The 18933-nt window shown below is 36.4% G+C and overlaps 2 protein-coding genes across 7 annotated transcripts in view; one reads left to right on the top strand and one right to left on the bottom strand.

Annotated features, from left to right (window-relative positions):
* The window catches only part of EPC1 (enhancer of polycomb homolog 1), a 105119-nt gene that overhangs the window by 6182 nt on the left and 80004 nt on the right, over window positions 1-18933 (top strand). The gene's annotated exons all lie outside the window — the stretch shown is intronic.
* LOC311618793 (uncharacterized protein) overlaps window positions 1-18933 on the bottom strand; it is a 78130-nt gene that overhangs the window by 55297 nt on the left and 3900 nt on the right. The window contains exons 2-10 of one of the 6 annotated variants that reach the window (XM_084876422.1): window positions 16849-17026; window positions 16153-16267; window positions 15805-15998; window positions 13575-13689; window positions 12420-12535; window positions 10876-10931; window positions 8343-8876; window positions 2415-2477; window positions 751-878 (exon numbers count right to left, since the gene is read on the bottom strand). In XM_084876422.1, the coding sequence (XP_084732548.1) occupies window positions 751-878; window positions 2415-2474 (188 nt within the window). In that variant the 5' untranslated portion in view covers window positions 2475-2477; window positions 8343-8876; window positions 10876-10931; ... (3 more) ...; window positions 16153-16267; window positions 16849-17026. Of the gene's footprint in view, window positions 1-750; window positions 879-2414; window positions 2478-8054; window positions 8877-10875; window positions 10932-12419; window positions 12536-13574; window positions 13690-15799; window positions 15999-16152; window positions 16268-16848; window positions 17027-18933 lie in introns of those variants that run through there. The other 5 variants (XR_014794362.1, XR_014794361.1, XR_014794363.1 and 2 more) reach the window with 5 other exon arrangements.

The following is an 18933-nucleotide window of genomic DNA, read 5'->3' as shown; positions in this document are numbered from 1 at the left end:
CACAGCTGGCTGGCGAGCACAGTGGTGGTGGCAGGAGCCTCTCCTGCTTCTGGGACAGTGCTAAGAAGAAGGAGCAGGCAGGAGGTAAGGAGTGAGAGATACTAGATTGTGAAAGAGCACAGGCCTCCCCCAAAGTGCACAAATGTGCACCGGGCCTCTAGTAAGAAAATATATATATATAAAAAACAAAAACTGGGAAGGCTGAAATTAAAGCCTGTCTACTTACCTGTTCTTCTATACTGACACATTAGATATTTGTAAATTTATTTTATTTGTAAATTGGCACTTTAAATGTAATGTATAGTATCACTGTTTCATGAATCCCCTAGTAACTTTGTAAATCTAATAACCTTCTTGTAAAATGAGTAATTGCCCACCTAATTTATCAGTTGTATATATTTGAATATTTGAAAGTTGAATTTGCTAAAGGCACACTTGTACTGCATCTCATCTTTTCAGAAATATCTCATAAAATTCTTTCAGAATTTTAACGGAAAAATAAAGACCAAAGACAAGAACTTCTGGGAAGCTTTGTTGAAGTGGGTAAATTAATGATTCATAATACTAGGCCCAAATATTGGCTTCTGTTTCACAATGTACACAATGTTTCAATCTTTACCAACCTGGAGATGTTTTCACCTCTGGGATATTTTGGGGACATTCAACATACTCTAGAGTCTAGATCAATGGATCTCAAACTTTGGCATGCACTGAAATCACCTAAAACAGTCAGCTGGGCCTCACACTTACGGCTTCTGGTTCAGCTGGTCTGGAGTAGAACCTACGAAGTTGCATTTCCAGCAAGCTCCCAGATGTTGCTGATGATGCTGGTCCAGGGACCACTCTTTGAAACACTGCTCTGGAGCACCAGGTGCTACCTGCCATGATAAATATGTTAGCTTTGCAATATGCCAAACTTTAAGGAGTGTCATTTAACATTTGACAGCTATATGAATAAATACACATTGCAATATTAAATAGGGTCGTCAGGGTACCCTCATTGAAAACCTCTGATACATTTACACAATGGAATACTACTCAGCTATAAAAAAAAAAAAAAGGAAATCTTACCCTTTGCAACTGCATGGATGAATCTGGAAAACATATGCTAAGTGAAATGAGTCAGTCAGAGAAAGACACAAAATAGAAACAGACTCATAGAAACAGAGAACAGACTGACAATGGTCAGGTGTGGGTAGGATTGGAGGACTGGTGAAAACGATGATAGGATTAAACAAAAACAACAAAGAAATACCTCATAGACACAGGAAATAGTATGATGATTACCAGAGGGAAAGGATGTAAGGGAAAATAGAAGAGGAGATAAATGGTGATGGGAGAACACTTGACTTGGGGTTGTGAATATATGATATACAGATGATGTATTATAAAATTGTACATCTGAAACCTATATAATGTTATTAACCAATGTCACCTCAATACATTCAATTGAAAAGAAAGCAAGCAAAGGGAAGAGTTCAGCAATGACTTGAAGCCCTCAGCATGAATACCATATTTGAGACTTATTTGCCAACAATTCATATATGTGTGTATTTTAACTTTTTTTAAAGCAATAAATAATTTGTAAATTACGTTTAAAAGCAGTGAAATATAGAATTTAGTTGTGTTCAGTAGTAATTTATATCTGAAAAAGATGTCTGTATCTGTGGCATTTTGCTGGTTTTCTCAAGATTTTATCCTACAGACCACTAATGCTCTGCACTCATTAATAATGAATGGTTTCAATGAGACTAAAAAGAGATGCTGCTATGCCAAAGACCTATAATTAGTTCTGAAACTCAAGCCACTGCTCTAATCCACTGGAAGTCTCCATCCTCCAAGAAAGAGGTCAGAAACCCCAATTGAAAAACACTATAATGTGCCAAGGAGTGAAGAGGACCTTTCCAATTATTTAATTTCTTCACTGCTCTGAGACAAGAAATTTCTCATTCTTACAGCCTTTGCTCAGTTTCCATTAAAAAATAAAGTCCAAGAAACAAACTGCCAACATAGATAAGCAAAAAGCAATCAGCAAATTCAATGTCCTTAACATTTCCAGAAGCCTCTTCTTTCATACCACGAGAGAAGCTGTTCTAAAGAGTAAGTTTGGGCTGGTGTGGTCTTGTATCAAAGGCAGTTATTCCACCCCAATATAATAATAAACTCAGATAATTTTAAGTGGCTTAAAACTGCCAGAACTGTGCTGTCCAGTATAGTAGTCACTAGACACATTTGGCGATGGAAATTTAAATTAATTAAAATTAAAAATTCATTAGCTACACCTGGCCCCAGCTAGTTGGCTACTATACTGGATGACAAATATATGGAACGATTTTTGTCTTAGTCTGTTCAGGCTGCTTTAATAGAATACCATAGACTAAGTAGCTTATAAACAACAGAAATTTATTTCTCACATTTATGGAAGCTAGGAAGTCCAAAATCAAGGACCCATTTCCTGATTCATAGATGGCCATTTTCTTTTTTTATATTTTTTTTATTGATTCGGAGAGGAAGGGAAAGGGAAAAAGAGAAACATCAATTATGAGAGAGAATCGGAGAATCAGATTGGCTGTCTCGTACACGCTGCCCCCTCTCCGCGTCCTCCCACACACACAGTTGGGGACTGAGCCTGCAACCCAGGCATGTGCCCTGACAAGGAAAAGAACTGTTGACCTCCTGCTTCATAGGACAACGCTCAACCACTGAGCCACACCAGCTGGGCTAGACTGCATTTTCTCACTTTGTCTTCACATGGTAAAAAGTGGAGGGAGCTTTCTGGGTCTCCTTTATAAGAACAAAGAATAATGGAACTGTCAAACCAAATTCTGTGTGGTGAAACATTAATATAACTGCTTAATGAACACCAAATTGAGCTGGAAGAAGACAGCAATAGCTGCTCTTAAGTTGTAAGTTACTTTATGTCCTTGTATATTGAAAAAATTAATATGCTTTTTAAAACATATTATGAAATTTATTAAAGTTATATATCCAAAGGTACTTCTTATGTTTTTAAATTTAGTTTACATGTCTTATCTTATTTAGAAATCCTGATTCTTTAAAATTTGGTTTAATTTGTAGCACCATTTAAGTAAACACCTCTCAACTTTTATACTGCATTTATAAATGTACTGAACATAATTGCCTCCTTTTGTACCTAGTAAGCATTGTCAAAAAGTTAAGAAAGTCATATATATATGATAAATTTAACTTCTAAGTATGATGACTTTTAAAGCACCTTTAATGTTTTAACACATTTTTAACTTAGTAGAAGTTCTGATAGGCTTACCTCATATTCCAATATGTCAAATGTTCTTAAACAATAATTACCTACACTAAAAAACATTTCCATACTTATTCTAAATCTTTCTAAGGGTAAAAGATTCTTACCTACTAGGAAAAGAGTTATGTCCTAACAAATAATTTTGAGTGTTGCCTTCCCAAGTGAATATTTTGGTCTGCCTTCTCAGCTTATTGAGGTTTCTTGATGAGCAAAGGTTTGGGTTAGAACACTAGATCCTTGTCTGAGACACTGATGTGACATGCTGAGCCAAAGCCTAGATGCCTAAAATATTGTCATATCTTTCCTTTTTCAAGCCAAGTTAGTCTTTGGGCCCCACACAAGTGGCTACTTCAGTTGACAAATAATTAGGATTTTTTTTCTTAATCTTATAGGATATAAGATTTAGAGATCATTGAATTTGGCAGAATCCTACATTCCTTCACATTTTTTGTAAGACAATCAACTTCTTTTTTAATCCTCACCCCAGGATATGTTTACTGACTTAGAGAGAGGGGGGAGAGAAAAAAGAAACATCAATGTGAGAAAGAAACACTGATCAATTGCCTCCCATATGTGCCCCAACCAGGATCAAACTGGCAACATACGGTAGGCATGCATGTAACCTGATTGGGAATTAAAACTGCAACCTTTTTGTTGTATGGGACAATACGCCTACCAACTGAGCCACCAGGCTGGGGCAAGACATTCAACTCTTGCACATATTAACAGATAGTCAACACTGAATCTCTCTCACAGCTTTGTTTGATTATGTGATCACAATTTCCAAGCTTACTCTATAGACAAGGTTTTTTTTTGTGTGTGTGTTTTTAATATATTTTTATTGGTTTTTTACAGAGAGGAAGGGAGAGAGATAGAGAGCTAGAAACGTTGGTGAGAGAGAAACATTGACCAGCTGCCTCTTGCACACCCCCTACCGGGGACATCCCCACAACCAATGTACATGCCCTTGACCGGAATCAAACCTGGGACCTTTCAGTCCGCAGACTGACGCTCTACCACTGAGCCAAACCGGTTTTGGCTAGACAAGGTTTATTTAAAAAAAAAAAAAAACACAAAAAAACTTCTAGAATAGCTAAGTAGAAGCCTCTCCATGCACATTTATATTAAAGCTAAGAGAACACTTGAAGGGCATAACTTTGATCTGAGTTACTAGCTCTGTCCTTTATACATATTAAGTGTATACCTTAATATGAAAAAGGTAGTATTACCAACCTCAACTATCTTTTGTGAGACCACAATAAATTAATGCATTTAAAGCACCTCAAAATTATTTGTTAGGACATAACTCTTTTCCTAGTGGGTAAGAATCTTTTACCCTTAGAAATATGTAAACACCTCTGCATGTATAACCTGGGGCCAACTACTGATTTGTCAAATCCTCAGTTTCTTCTATGAAAAAGGTAGTATTACCAACCTCAACTATCTTTTGTGAGACCACAATAAATTAATGCATTTAAAGCACCTAGAATAGTGCCTAACATGTCATAAGCACTCAATATAAGTTTAAGTTCATTTTTCTATAGACATCTCTAATTTCAGGGATCAAAATAGGCCTTACACAGTGTGATGGGAATTAAAAAGATCACCCCATGCAGGTGCATTAATATTGTAGTATTAGAGTCTTCCTTTGTCCCCTACAGGTACTCTATTGAACAAAGTCATCAAATCAAATAGCTTTCCCAAGAGTGAAAGTTTGTTATCTGCTCATTGCTTATTAAATAAATCTTTAGAAAGCTTCAACTATATTCAAAACAAAACAAAACAAACAACAAAAACATTGTACTGAGCCTTTGAGGATTAAAGAGAGACCAGAACAGCATTTGGGAATTGGGGTAAAATTCATGGAGAAGGTAATTTTGACCAGAGCCTTGAAAAACAGGAAGGCACTGTGAGCATAGGTAAGAAGAATAAATGCATGGCATTTGGGAATACCAACTAAAAGTTCAATAGAGGTAGAGAGGAAAGTGTAACTTGTGGTGTAGAGCCTGGAAAAGGTAAACCCCTGATGGTATCTTGGAACCAGCACAATGACTGAATCTAGATATGAGTCACTGTCCACAGAACTCTAGTTCAAATGCTTGTAGTTGGCAAGAAAATGCTGATGGGAAAAATAGGAAGGAATGCCCAGCCAGTGTAGCTCAGTGGTAGAGTGTTGACCCATAAACCAGGAGGTCACAGTTCGATTCCTAGAGCATGCCTGGGTTGTGCAGGAGGCAGCCGATCGCTTATTCTCTCTCATCATTCATGTTTCTATCTCTCTCTTCCTCTTCCTTCCTCTCTTTGAAATCAATAAAAACATTTTTTAAAAATAGGAAGGAACTACCTCTTTCTTATTTTAGCCTGTTTATCCTTTGTCTGGTAGAGGAAAACTCTATTGGTCTGGATCTCTGGCCTGGTAGGTTTTGATGGGGAGAGTAAAGAAAAGAGAAAAGGTTGAAAGTTAGGGACAATTTTTAATGAAGACATTGGGTCGCAGGGGGCAGCATGAAGGCACCTGAAACTTGAAAAGAATACATAGAGGATTTGTTTCTGCAATGTTTCTTACCAATTATAAGTTTATATCTATGAGGCTACTTATATTAATAAGAAGTTAGTATTCTTTTTCCCAAAATGAAGAAAAATTAAAAAGAGAAAGAACATATGTTTAAAAAAAAGGGGGGGGGGGGGAGAAGAGAAATAATAGGTTGGCTAATGACAAGATGATGTTGCTCTTTCAGAGCATAGAAATAAATAGTTGTCTAGGTATTATTTCTTTTCAAGTGAATAGAAATTCACAGTTTATATAAATTTAAAAATATATAAATTTCAATTGGAAAACACGTTTATATTACTAAGATTTTGAATTTTTAAAGTGCACTTGTTCAGCCCCCCTATGTTAAAGAATTAGTAAAAATAAAAGTGGGAAAACTTTTAAAAATAAAATTTGTTAAGTAATGAATAAATGTTTAATATGCATTCTATTTTGCATATCAAACACGGAATTTAAAGTTTTTTTTATGATTATGACATTTTTGAGCTTTTAAATGGAATTTATTTTCTTTGTATCTGAAATTCAAGACTATCTACACTGAATTTCATCAACCTTTTCTGGTGAAATTCATATTTTACCAACCCTTTTGGAAGTTTGGATGATTATTGATGTTAAGGGTAGAAAATTGCAAGTTCCCATGTAGACTATTTTATCTCTGGAATTCGCCATTGTGAATGCTACATCTTACCCACCAGAAAATCTCTCTCTCAAGTGTATGAAGACAGTATTTTGCTGCTTCATACACTGTACACTTAAGAAGAAACTTTCCCACTGATTCTCTCAATGTCCATCATATATATTTAGGAGGTTGTGATTCCCGTGGAAGTCAACCTTCATGTGCTGCTTTTCATTTCCTCATTTTACCAAATTGTGTATGTTCTTTCTAGATACAAAGAAAAAATTTAATAATCATAATACCTTATAACTTATATTTGTCACTTTAAATGGCAACATAAATTGATGGCTTACTTTTCCTTAATTGCTGAATATTGATTTCCAACTTTATTAAGGAAAATCTACAATAATAAATAAACTTTTGGTTTAAGTTAGTTTACCTGAAAATTGGTTCTTAAATATCATAAGAGGTTAAAAAAAAATACTTTGTTTAAATTAATAAACTAATTTCCCTTCACCTTTTATTTTTAAATTTGTATCTTTCTTTTCATATTAATTCTTTTCATATTAATGAGATATTTGCAACTATGTGAATTTCTCAGGTCACATTTGACCATACTCATAACAAATATTGTCAGAAAATACATAAAGGCATAGTTTCTATAGAAATCATATACCTCAATTTAATTCTTTGAATCTTTTAGGTCTAACATTTCATATGTCCCCATTTTTTACTGCCAACTACAGAAAAGGGGTAATAATCGTAAAAGTTAAGAGTTGAGAAGGATCATCAAATCTTAGTCCTTTTCAAAGTTGAGTAGACTGAGACCTAGGTTGATTAAGATCAAGATCATAACAGCTAATTGATGGTAAAACCAGAATTAAAACCTACATCATTTAAAATAAAATGCTCATAAATAATTATTTAATACAGAGGAGATTGATAAGCATGAATTTATTATTATCATTATTAATTTCAAAGAGGAAAGAAGAGGGAGACAGAGATAGATATATCCATGATGAGAGAGAATCATGGATCAGCTGCTTCCTGCATGTCCCCCACTGGGGATCGAGCCCACAACCCAGGCATGTGCCCTTGACCGGAATTGAACCTGGGACCTTTCAGTTCGCAGGCCGACGCTCTATCCACTGAGCAAAACCGGCTAGGGTGCATGAATTATTTTTAATGACTCAGTTCTAAAACTGTAACATGGCTTTAAAAAATTTTTTTTAATAGTTTAAATCTCTACTGTTGAGGGTAGTACAGATGTCCCCTTTCCTCCCCCATTACCCACTTCCACTAGATTCTGCCTCCCACTCCCCTACTATCTGTGTCCATAGGTAAGATCTTTGGTTAATCTCTTCCCACCCTGAGATTTTTAAGTCTGTTCCATGCTTCCATGCTTCTGATTCTATTTCACTCACCAGTTTATTCTGTTCATTAGATTTAAAATACACACACATACACACACACACACACACACACACACACACACACAATTTATTTCAGAGAGAAGGGGAAAGGAAAAGAGATAGAAACATCAATGATGAGAGAGAATCATTAATCGGCTGCCACCTGCACATCCCCTCCTGGGGATCAAGCCCACAACCCAGGCATGTATCCTTTACTGGAATTCAACCTGGGACTCTTTAGTCTACAGGCTGACATTCTATCCACTGAGCCAAACCAGCTAGGCCTGTTCATTAGATTTTTTGTTCATTTATTTTGATTTTTAGATTCAATTATTGATAGATATGTATTTGTTGCCATTTTATTGTTGATATTTTTATCTCTTCTCCTCCTTCTTCTTTCTTCTTCCTCTTCCTAAAGCATTCCCTTCAACATTTCATGTAATACTGCTTTGATGATGATGAATTCCTTTAGCTTTTTCTTACCTGTGAAGCTCTTCATCTGACCCTCAATTCTAAATGACAGCTTTGTTGCGTAGAGTAATCTTGGTTTTAAGTCCTTGTTATTCATCTCTTTGAACATTTCTTGCCACTCTCTTCTGGCCTGCATAATTTCTGTTGAGAAATCAACTGTCAGTTGTATGGCTGCTCCCCTGTAGGTAACTGTTTTTCTCTTGCTGCTTTTAAGGTTCTTTGTTTTTAACACTTGGCATTTTGTGGACCTCTCTGGATTCTTGTTTGTATCTCTGTGCTTCCTTGACTTGTAAGTCTATTTCTTTTACCAAATAGGGCAAGCTTTCTGTCATTATTTCTTCAGAGAGGTTTTCAATATCTTGCTCTCTCTCTCCTTCTGGTACCCCCATAATGTGAATGTTGGTATGCTTGAAGTTGCCCCAGAAGCTCCTTACATTATCTTCATATTTTTGGATTCTTTTTTTTTTCTTTTTGCTCCTCATACTCCAAATCATTGATTTGATTCTTAGAATATTCTACTCTACTGTTGAATCCCTGTAAAATATTCTTTATTTCAGTTAGTGTGTGCTTAAACTGACTGGTCCTTTTTCATATCTTTGACATTCTACCAAGATCCTTAAAAGCCTAATGAAGATCTCTGAATAACCTTATAACCATGGTTTTGAACTCTGTTTCCAGTGTTTGCTTGCTTCCATTTCTTTCACTTGTGACATGTTTGTCTCCACATTTTGGATACTTCCTGTGTCTGTTTCTATGTATTAGGTAGAGCTGCTATGTCTCCTGGAATTGGTAGACACAGTGCCTCAGCCTGCCTAGTTATCTGAGCTGGACACTCTTAAGAATGCCCCAGTGTGGGCTGTGTGCACATTCTTGTAGTTGAGCCTTGATTGCTGTTGGTATCACTGAGAGGAGTTGACCTCTAGGCCAATGAGCTGTGAGGACCAGCTGCAACTACAGTGGGAGAGCTACTGTGCAGGGAACACTCTTATGGAGCAAGACTGGCTTTAGTGGGGCTTTGGTACTCACTGACTCTGCCACTTGAGTGCCACTTGTGGATGTGTAGAGTTGTAATCTGCTATGGTCTGAAGCTGTTAACTGGGTGCACTGGCTCTAGGGCCTCAAGGCAGGTGTAAAGTCGGCCACTACCTGGGGCCACTCAGCAGGAGCTACAGAGGGATCCAGACAGCTGCTATTTGCTATTTGTATTGGGCGTGGAGGTGCCCAGGTGACACCCAGCTATGAAGCATGGCAGGCTAGTGCTGGGACTTGAGCCTTTTATTTATAGGCTTGGGGCATGCTGTTACCAGCTGCAGCTTGTTTGTGAGATTTTATCAAAGTCTGAAGCCTAAGTCAGGACAGACCATTCCTATGGAAAAGCTGCTGCAAACATCTTGGGTATGGCAGCAAATTGAATGGGGTAGGGTATCAGGGAATCCCCAGAGCAGAGCAAATCATGCAAGCCAGGCTGATGGAGATTCAAATATGGTTGCCAGCCAGCTCTGTGACAGGGGTGGTCCCAACACAGGAACAATGACCCATGAAATCATCTCCAGTCTGGCAGAAAGCCACCTCTGCCCTGATGCCAGACAATCTAGTTCCTCCCCATCTGTTTAGGTCCCCCAGTGCTGGAGCTTAGAAGTGGGACCACATAAGTTTGTGTGCCGGCCTTTTAAGAGGCACACCTGGGTCTCCAGCAGCCTCTATGTAACTCAGCCACAATCCAGGCTGGATTTTAAAGCCAGTAGTTGTGGGGATTTCTCATTCCAGCTTTGGAACCCTGGGCTGGGGGGCTACTGTGGGGCCAGGACCGCTTGATCCTCACGGGCAGTCTCCACAAAGATGATCTCCCTCCCAATTAAAAAAAACAGCACACATGGGTGTCAGACCAGCCCATTCCTCACCTCCACCCTCCTACCAGTCTAAATGTGCTTTCTTCTTCACTTCTCTAGTTATTGGACTTCTATTCAGCCAGCTTTCAGGTGGTTCTGAATAATGGTTGTTCTGTATTTTAATTGTAATTTTGATGTGGTTGTGGGAGGCTGCACCAGCATTTATCTATGCCGTCATCTTGGTTCTAAAAACTTTTTGTTTTTTAAAAATAGACTTAAAAACTCCCACAATGGAGGCAATACCATTACATATACAGTTAGACTCTTTTCTCTATATTTAAAATTGTTTTGTTTTTTATCTGAGAATTAAGAAAAGGGAGTTTTAAGAATGACCATTTTACAGAACACAGTTCAAAATTAATCCTGAAGAATCATTACTTCTCAAGTAGACCATGAATTTTTGGTTATTTAAAAAAGCACAGCCTGGCTGGTGTGGTTCAGTGATTGAGCATTGACCCATGAACCAGGAGATGGCAGTTCCATTCCCTGTCAGGGCCATGCCAAGGTGGTGGGCTCAATCCCCAGTAGGGGGCTGGCAGGAGGCAACCAATGAATGATGTTTCTCTCTTATTGATGTTTCTATCTCTCTATCTCTCCTTTTCTCTCTCAATAAAGTCAATAAAAACATATTTTTTAAAAAAATATTTGTAAAAGACAAAACACAAAAGCACGGGTTCTGGAACAGCCCATGAAAATGAAGGCAAAAAGGATTCTGTTTAAACAGAAAAACGGTTAGGTATAGGAGAGACACTATAGTGTTTGTTCCCTGTACGCCTGATGTAAAGATGTGTGTATGTGTGTGTGTTATAAAAAATTATTCAGAAAGGAACATATTTTCTCCTTTAGGTTTGGGTTTTGAGTATTTTTGTTCCAAGGAAAGGACTGATCAGCTAGTGTAAACCCAGTTTAGCATTTATGATAAAATTAAGGTAATGACACTTCCTGAGGGGCAACCATCTTTCCACCCCACACTGGAAACTTCCTTTAAGAAAAAAGCTCAGCTATTTTGTGAAATAATATCTAATTCTTGTTAAAATCTTACAGGCACTGTAAGCTATCTTGTCAGATTTTGACAGGCACTGAAGCTATTTTGTAAAAATTTGAAGAGATTAAATGAGAGAATGCATTAAAATGCCCAGCCCAAAGTAAGCACTCTGTAAATTTGGTTACATGAATTATTTATGTACTCTATAGGAGGGAAGAAAGGTGATACTCATAGAAATTAAGGATTTATTCAAGTTTACAGAGCTAGGATAGAGCAAAGTTGAGATTCAAATCCAAATTGTATTTGGCTCTAACAGCCAGAACTTTTAATCCCTACATTACACTCTTTTATCTTTTATCAATTTGTTTTCTTAAAGCTCTTCTGCTTCAAACCTTGAATACTGCTTTTTAAATGAAAAAAAAATTAGTTAAAACATCTCTACTGATTTTTCTGTTCTAAATGGGGTGATTTGAGAAAATTATATTAAACAAAAAAATTATAATTGTAAAAATCATAATACAGGAATTTCTTATCTCAAAATAATTCAAACTTATTATAGCTTTCCTAAACTTTTATATTGTGCTAGACACTCTAGAACAATTTTTTTAAAAGCAAGATAAATTAAAAGGGGTAAAAAAAATAAAACAGATGAATTTCTGTGTTGTCTTAAAGATTTTCTATTTAAGGAAATCTCCAAAAGATCCTAGTCTAGCAATTAAATCTTCTGAGACCAACTTTATGATTTGAATAGGTCATAGATTTTCTGTTCCAATGTTTTTTGGAGGGGTGTATATGTATTCTTTCCTAACTACTATGGTGAAATAAAAATAAAATAATGTATACTTCCCTATATTTGTATAGTACCTTGTAATTGTCAAAGTCTTTTCACTATATTATCTCATTTGTTCTTCACAATGGCCAAAGAGCGAGAACAAGTATTCTTTAGACCAAGCATATGAGATACTTAAGGCTCAGAAATTAAATAATTTCTATAGTGTCATATTGCTGATAAATGGTAGATATAAGATTAGGATCCAGATTTCCAAACATGGAAGCTGGTATTCCTTCCAGTATATAACCCTATGTCTCACTGAATGATGTTGCTACATTGAATGCAAAATGTTATTTATGATTTACACAAAGCATTCACCCTATGCAAAGAGATCCTAACAGTAGCAACCTGTGCAGAGAGGCCCTGACTCCCTGGGAACTTACCTGACCATATTTGGAGATTGAGCAGTCACTGCACAACCACCTGATAATTATTTGGCAACGGAGGGGAAAGGTGTAGCAGAGCTCCTTGTAGATTTAAACATAGAAATGTTACTAAACTATCAAAAGAAAACAAAACAAAAAGATTCCAGAGGATGAGTATAATTTTGTATACAAATTAGTTTATATATATCTAGTTGGTTTATGATTTAATTTGAGGATTTCTTAGCTTTGTTTTGTTTCCTTAGCTAAAGAGGTTTGAAGGGCTTACAATGAATATTATGTTTTACTAGAGGCCCGATAAACGGAATTTGTGCAAGAGTAAGCCTTCCTTCCCCAGCTGCTGGCACCGGTTTCCCTCTGGCACCCAGGATCCGGGCTTCCCTTGCAGCCCTGGCTTCATCCGGAAGGACGTCTGATCTAATTAGCATATTATGCTTTTATTATTATAGATACTGTACATACAAAAAATAAAACTCAGAAAAGTAAAATGATTTAGTCAAAGGAGTAAAATAAAAATATCCTTAAAAATAGCTCATGTTTGCCTAGCCAGCATGGTTCAGTCAGTGGTTCAGCATTGACCTATGAACCAGAAGGTCATGGTTTGACTTGCAGTCAGGGCACATGCCCAGATTGTGGACTTAGTCCACAGTGTGGAGCGTGCAGGAGAGAGCCAATCAATGATTCTCATCATTGATGTTTCTTTCTCTCCCTTTCCCTCTTCCTTCATCTCTGAAATCAACAAAAATATATTTTTAAAAATAGCTCATGCTTATTGAGCATGACTTTTGTTTCTCTGCTTTAATGACTTCATTGAATCAATAGAACAACCTAACTGATAGATTCTATTATGATTACTACTTACCAAGAGCTTAAGTTATAGTAAAAATCTTGAATCAAAATTCAACTTGTTCTTTTTAGTAGTGACACTTTGAGAAAGAAATGTAGCTAAACATTCTAGCGATTTGGTGTTAAACACCAAATATACTGCCAAAGTTTAGGAATTTGGTCAATTCTAGTGTCTGTTAGAATTATGTCCCAGTTTTATACTCAAATGTCTTGCACTGTTTTTAGCAGGATAAAAATCTTAAGAATTAATAAAAATAATACTTCATATTTATAAGATACTTATGCCTTTTCAAATTATACATGTCAGACCTTTTTAAGTAATTAAATGGATAGCCCTGGCCTGTGTGGCTCAGTTGGTTGAGTGCTGATGGACCTTTGTCTCTCATTGATGTTTCCCTCTCTCTCCCTCTACCTTCCTCTTTCCCTAAAAAAAGAAAAAAGAAATAAAATTATATATTTTTAAAAATAAATAAATGGATAACTTGTTCAGAAAAACTCATTTCCTTGAACTGCCTAGATTAGAATTCTCAAAGTATGCTTTTTATAGAACTAATTAATGGTAATAATTGATAGTATATGGTCAGATAAATTTGGAAAATACCATGCTAAGTATTAATAAATAAATTTGCTGCAGGACTTGTCTGAGCCTATACATTGTGTGCCTATACATATTTTAAAGAGAAAATTATAATAAGCAATATTTATCTAATATATTGGTTTTTTTATGAAACTCATTTCAGAATGTAACATCTGAATTAGTGTTTTATGGAACATAGTTTTAAGATTCTAAGTTCATATCTGGGAAGAAATATTGACATTTAAGACTTGGATTTTTGGCATCAGCTCAAATTGACAATAAAATTGCTAACTTTTATTTGTATAGATTTGCTTTATTGTTATTCAAAGAACAACAGAAATTTGTTCTATGCCTTAAATCATGAAAAGTTAAACCCATTTTTATTTCAAATATTCTATGAGAATTATATATGCTCTTTATAATAAACAGAAGTCAGTATGTTCTAAATGCTCCTTAGAGGTTGAAGATTAAGTAAATTATGCTATATACATAAGATAAATATCTCTGTTAATAAATGATCTTATAAGAATATTAATGAGGTGGGAATATTATTAAATTATATAAAGGCCCAGCCAGCTTGGCTCAGTAATTGATTTTCGATCAATGAACTAGGTCACAGGGGTCCTCAAACTTTTTAAAGTGGGGCCAGATCACGCTCCCTCAGAGAGCTGGAGGGCCGGACTATATGAACTACTAATTCCTACTGTAACACCTCGACTGCGTTCACTGCCCAAAAAACCTGGCGGGCCGGATCAGACTCTTCTGCGGGCCGCATGTGGCCCGTGGGCCGTAGTTTGAAGACCCCTGATAGGAGGTCATGCCTGGGTTGTGGTTCAATTCCCAGTGGGGATGTGCAGGAGGCAGCCAACCAATGATTCTTCTCTCTAATCATTGTTTCTCTCTCTCTCTCTCTCTCTCTCTCTCTCTCTCTCTCTCTCTCTCTCTCTCTCTCCCCCTCTCCCCCTCTCCCTTTCTCTCTGAAATCAACAAAAAATATATTTTAAAAAATTATATTAAGTGAGGACCACAAAACAGTATACAGTATTATTCTAATAATATAAAACAGGCAAATGAAAAACAAAACCAGAAGACTGGAAGAAATAAAAACACCAAGTATTATGATTATGAGTCAGTCAGTTAAAACCAAAATATATATCCAAATATATGTGCTACCACAGGGTACTTGCATTGTTTTTTTGGCTTAAATTTGGGAAACCTAATTCAAAAGAAATCTTAAACTCTAGATATGGTTTATACTCTTGTCAATTAACCAGGTCAGGTTAGTCTTTTGTTTGCCAGTTTTTGCAACTTTAAAGATGGAAGATATGGCTGAAACCGATTTGGCTCAGTGGTAGAGCATCGGTCTGAGGACTGAAAGGTCCTGGGTTCGATTCCAGTCAAGGGCATGCACTTTGGTTGCGGGCACATCCCCGGTGGGGGGTGTGCAGGAGGCAGCTGGTCGATGTTTCTCTCTCATCAACGTTTCTGGCTCTCTCTCTCCCTTCCTCTCTGTAAAAAATCAATAAAATATATTAAAGATGGAAGATATGTTTTATTTCTTCCTATTGATATGACTTGTGAAGACTTGTAAAATAATAAAATGTATTTTTTTCTGATATTTAATGTATGAGGTACTGATAATGTTAACTATTCTGTGTCTCTAAACTAAGCTGATTTTGAACCTCAAGGTGCTCTCACTCCTGTGAGCAAGTACCTAGAAAATACATGGGAGGACCCTGGGAAATCACTTCCACATCCTACATGCTTTGTCTTACCTGCTAAATGATTAACATGCTTTAGGCACCACTCAGTCTGAGACTCCTCCAATTCACATTTCAACTCAACAGCGCATACTTTCCACCCACAGCATCCTATAGAAATTGTACTTGCTGTGATCTCCAGTGACTTCCTCATTCTTTTTGGTCCTTCTCATTGATCACCTCCTTGAAATACTGACCTCACCTGGTTTCTCTCCATGATTCTCCTAGCCTCTCCTCCTCTGCTCTCTTCCTGGTTATTCTCCTTCTACTGTCTCCTAATTGTTGATGTTCTCTGTGGCTCCATTCTCTATGCTCTTCTCCTTTCACTCCATAAATCATCTTTCACACCAAAGTCACACTCCTCGGGTCAGAAATCACTTTCCCTTCTTCCCTCCTCTGAAAGAGAGGAAGAACCAGATTCAGAGAGGAATTGGCAGACACAATGATACTCCAAGTAACATAAAAAGGAATAGTGGGTTTGGCTCAGTGGGTAGAGTTTTGGACTGTGAACCAAAGGGTTCCAGGTTTGATTCCAGCCAAGGGCACTTACCTCAGTTGCAGGCCCAGGCCCAGGCCCTCCCTGGTCAGGCACTAGCAGGAAGAAAAGAATCCATGTGCTTTTCTCACACTGCTATTTCTGTCTGTCTTTCCCTCTTCTACTCTCTCTGAAAAACAATGGAAAAATGTCCTCAGGTGAGACTAAATAAATAAATAAATATAGTAAAAGTAAAACTTTTATTTCACTAATATTACCTTGTTAGATAGTTAATAATAATAGAAATAATTTCACTCCTTGGGTCATAGAAGTAATAGCAATTCACAATAGTGCTGTTCTTGAATACCCTCTTCCCTGTCAATATTTCTTTACCCATCACCTACTGATATATTTGATTTATAGCTTTCAATATAAATTTCTATTTCATTGTTTTTTCTAGTTTTTCTAACTTTCTTTCCTTCACCCCTTATATGTCATTTATACCATACTGATCTGCCCATATTTGTTAGTAAAATTAATGCTAAAGATTATAAGGCACCTAAAGTTGGCTACCTTTCTTCCCTCTTCCTCCCCCTTTTTCCTGATCAGCCTTCTCTCCTCACCCTATCGCTTTATTCGTCTGCCCCTTACAACCACAGACTAACACCGGACTATACACAATAGTCTGTCAGTGAGTGCCAGTGATTAAACAAAATCCAGTTTAGATAAAAATACAAATTTTTAAAAATATATATATGGTTGAATACTTACTTTTTAAGATGGACCTTTATTCTTGTGATAAAATAATTGGAATGGATAACATTCCTTAAATACTATATTGTTATTGGTCAAGTTGCAAATGACTGCCTGTTTATGCCTCCCTCCACTTCTCCAGCTCCCTTTAGTAGTATCTTCATTAAAATGTTTCCACAGAGGTCTCATCAACTGCCTGTAGGATAGTGGGGGAAAGATCAGATGATTTCTAGAACTGGGAATTAAGGAAGGCAAATCCTAAAAATGGTTAAACTTAACCAATCACCTTCCTTTTGGGAGGTGGGCATGTCTAAAGGTTGGCAAAATTCTTGCTGTGCTCAGAGTGGATTTTCTATAAATTTAGGGTTTTACATTACACAATAAGATGTATTACATTTCATAGTAATTATTTTTTTTTAGTTGCAATAGTGCTAGAACCACTTCATGGATTTTTAAAAATTCCAATTCCTTCTCAGACAGGTGTAATTTGTTTTAGTCCTATACATTGGACATACAGTTAAACTGAACTACTTTAAGTCTTTCCAGCTACAGTTTGCTAAGATTCAAAATTTCCCCTTTGTTCTTTAAGGAAGCGATAGACTGTTTGGAAATATTCTAAACTATTTTATTTTATATCAAACATAATTCTTAAATATTATGTATAGAATTCCATGCCAAAAAAAAATCAGTTCAGTATTATTACTGTAAAACCTTGTGAAATATATTGCAATGAATTTTGCAGTATCTTATTCCCAACATTTCCTAAATGAAAAAAGCAAGACATCATAAAAAGCTTTCAGTTTTTATTTTCCTAAAAGTTATGTTGTAAGAATTATTTTCTATTTAAATATGTTTTTATTGATTTTAGAGAGGATGGGAGGAGAGAAAGAGAGAAACATCAATAATGAGAGAGAATCACTGATTGGCTGCCTCCTGCATGCTCTATAATGGGGATTGGGCCTATAACCTGGGCATATGCCCTCACCTGGAATTGAACCATGCCCTCCTGGTTCATAGGTCGACACTCTATCAGTGAGCCATGCCAGCCGGGCAGAAGAATTATTTCTTTATATAGCTCAGTATGGGGAACAAAAGCAGACAGTTAAGAAAAAATGGTCACTTCTAGTGAAAATATACTAATTCAGTATTTAGTAATTTTGTACAATGCTTTCAGTCATAGCATTGTATTACATTTTAATGTTGAGATTATTGTGCATTCACACATGTTAAAGAATTCCACATTTTCCCAATTAAATACAAATGCAATATCTCACTTTATTATTAGCTTTGTGAGCTATATGGATTGCTCTTTGCCTAGCTGTTAGTAAATATACAATAAACATTTGCTGAATGCTTGAAGGAATGAATAATCTAGATTCCTGCTACCACAACTGGTATTATGATTTATTTATTTTTACTTTATTGTTACATCAAAAAGAATTTAACTTCTTTGGATCACTATCCATTTTTGCCCTCCTTCCTACCTGCCTCTGAGGAAGATGGTCCTAAAGTTAATCCACTTATGTGAATTAGCATACAAACATGCCCACATCTTTCCTTCCTTCAAACACAACAAAACTAGGACCTGAATTGCTACCCCTTTCTGTCTGTCCCCTCCCCGCAAAGCCAAGCTTCTTGAAACATATCTCTTTCCTCATTTTTAGTTCACTCATTATAAAATTCAGTTTCTGGGACTCCACTCTGGCATCAGATACCAGGCATTTCAATCTCAGCATTGCCTTTTGCCAGCTTTGTGACCACAGGCAGGTCTTGCAACCTCTAACAGGACAGACCTCATAGGCTCTCATAAAAATTGAGGTAATGGACTTTTGCATTGACTGGCACATAGTAAATGCTTATAAATTGTCACATAGAAAGAGAATTTAACTTCTTTGGAAATTAAATGATAGTTATTTTTACTGATTAAAAGTAAAACAGTTCAGAGATTTAAAAAAACAACAACAACAACAACAACAAAAAACACATTGTTATGGGTTTAAGAGTTTTTACTTTACCTAACATTCTTCAGTTCAGGAAATTAGACTCAGAGAGAGTAAGCAGTCAAAGAAAGTTTCATGAAGGAGGTAACATTTGAGTTGGATT

Source organism: Pipistrellus hanaki, assembly GCF_964339955.1.
Source record: "Pipistrellus hanaki genome assembly, chromosome: 1".
In the NCBI taxonomy this organism is placed as follows: domain Eukaryota; kingdom Metazoa; phylum Chordata; class Mammalia; order Chiroptera; family Vespertilionidae; genus Pipistrellus; species Pipistrellus hanaki.
The sequence above is the reverse complement of the archived record's forward strand: the minus strand, read 5'-3'. Positions and strand labels throughout refer to the sequence as shown.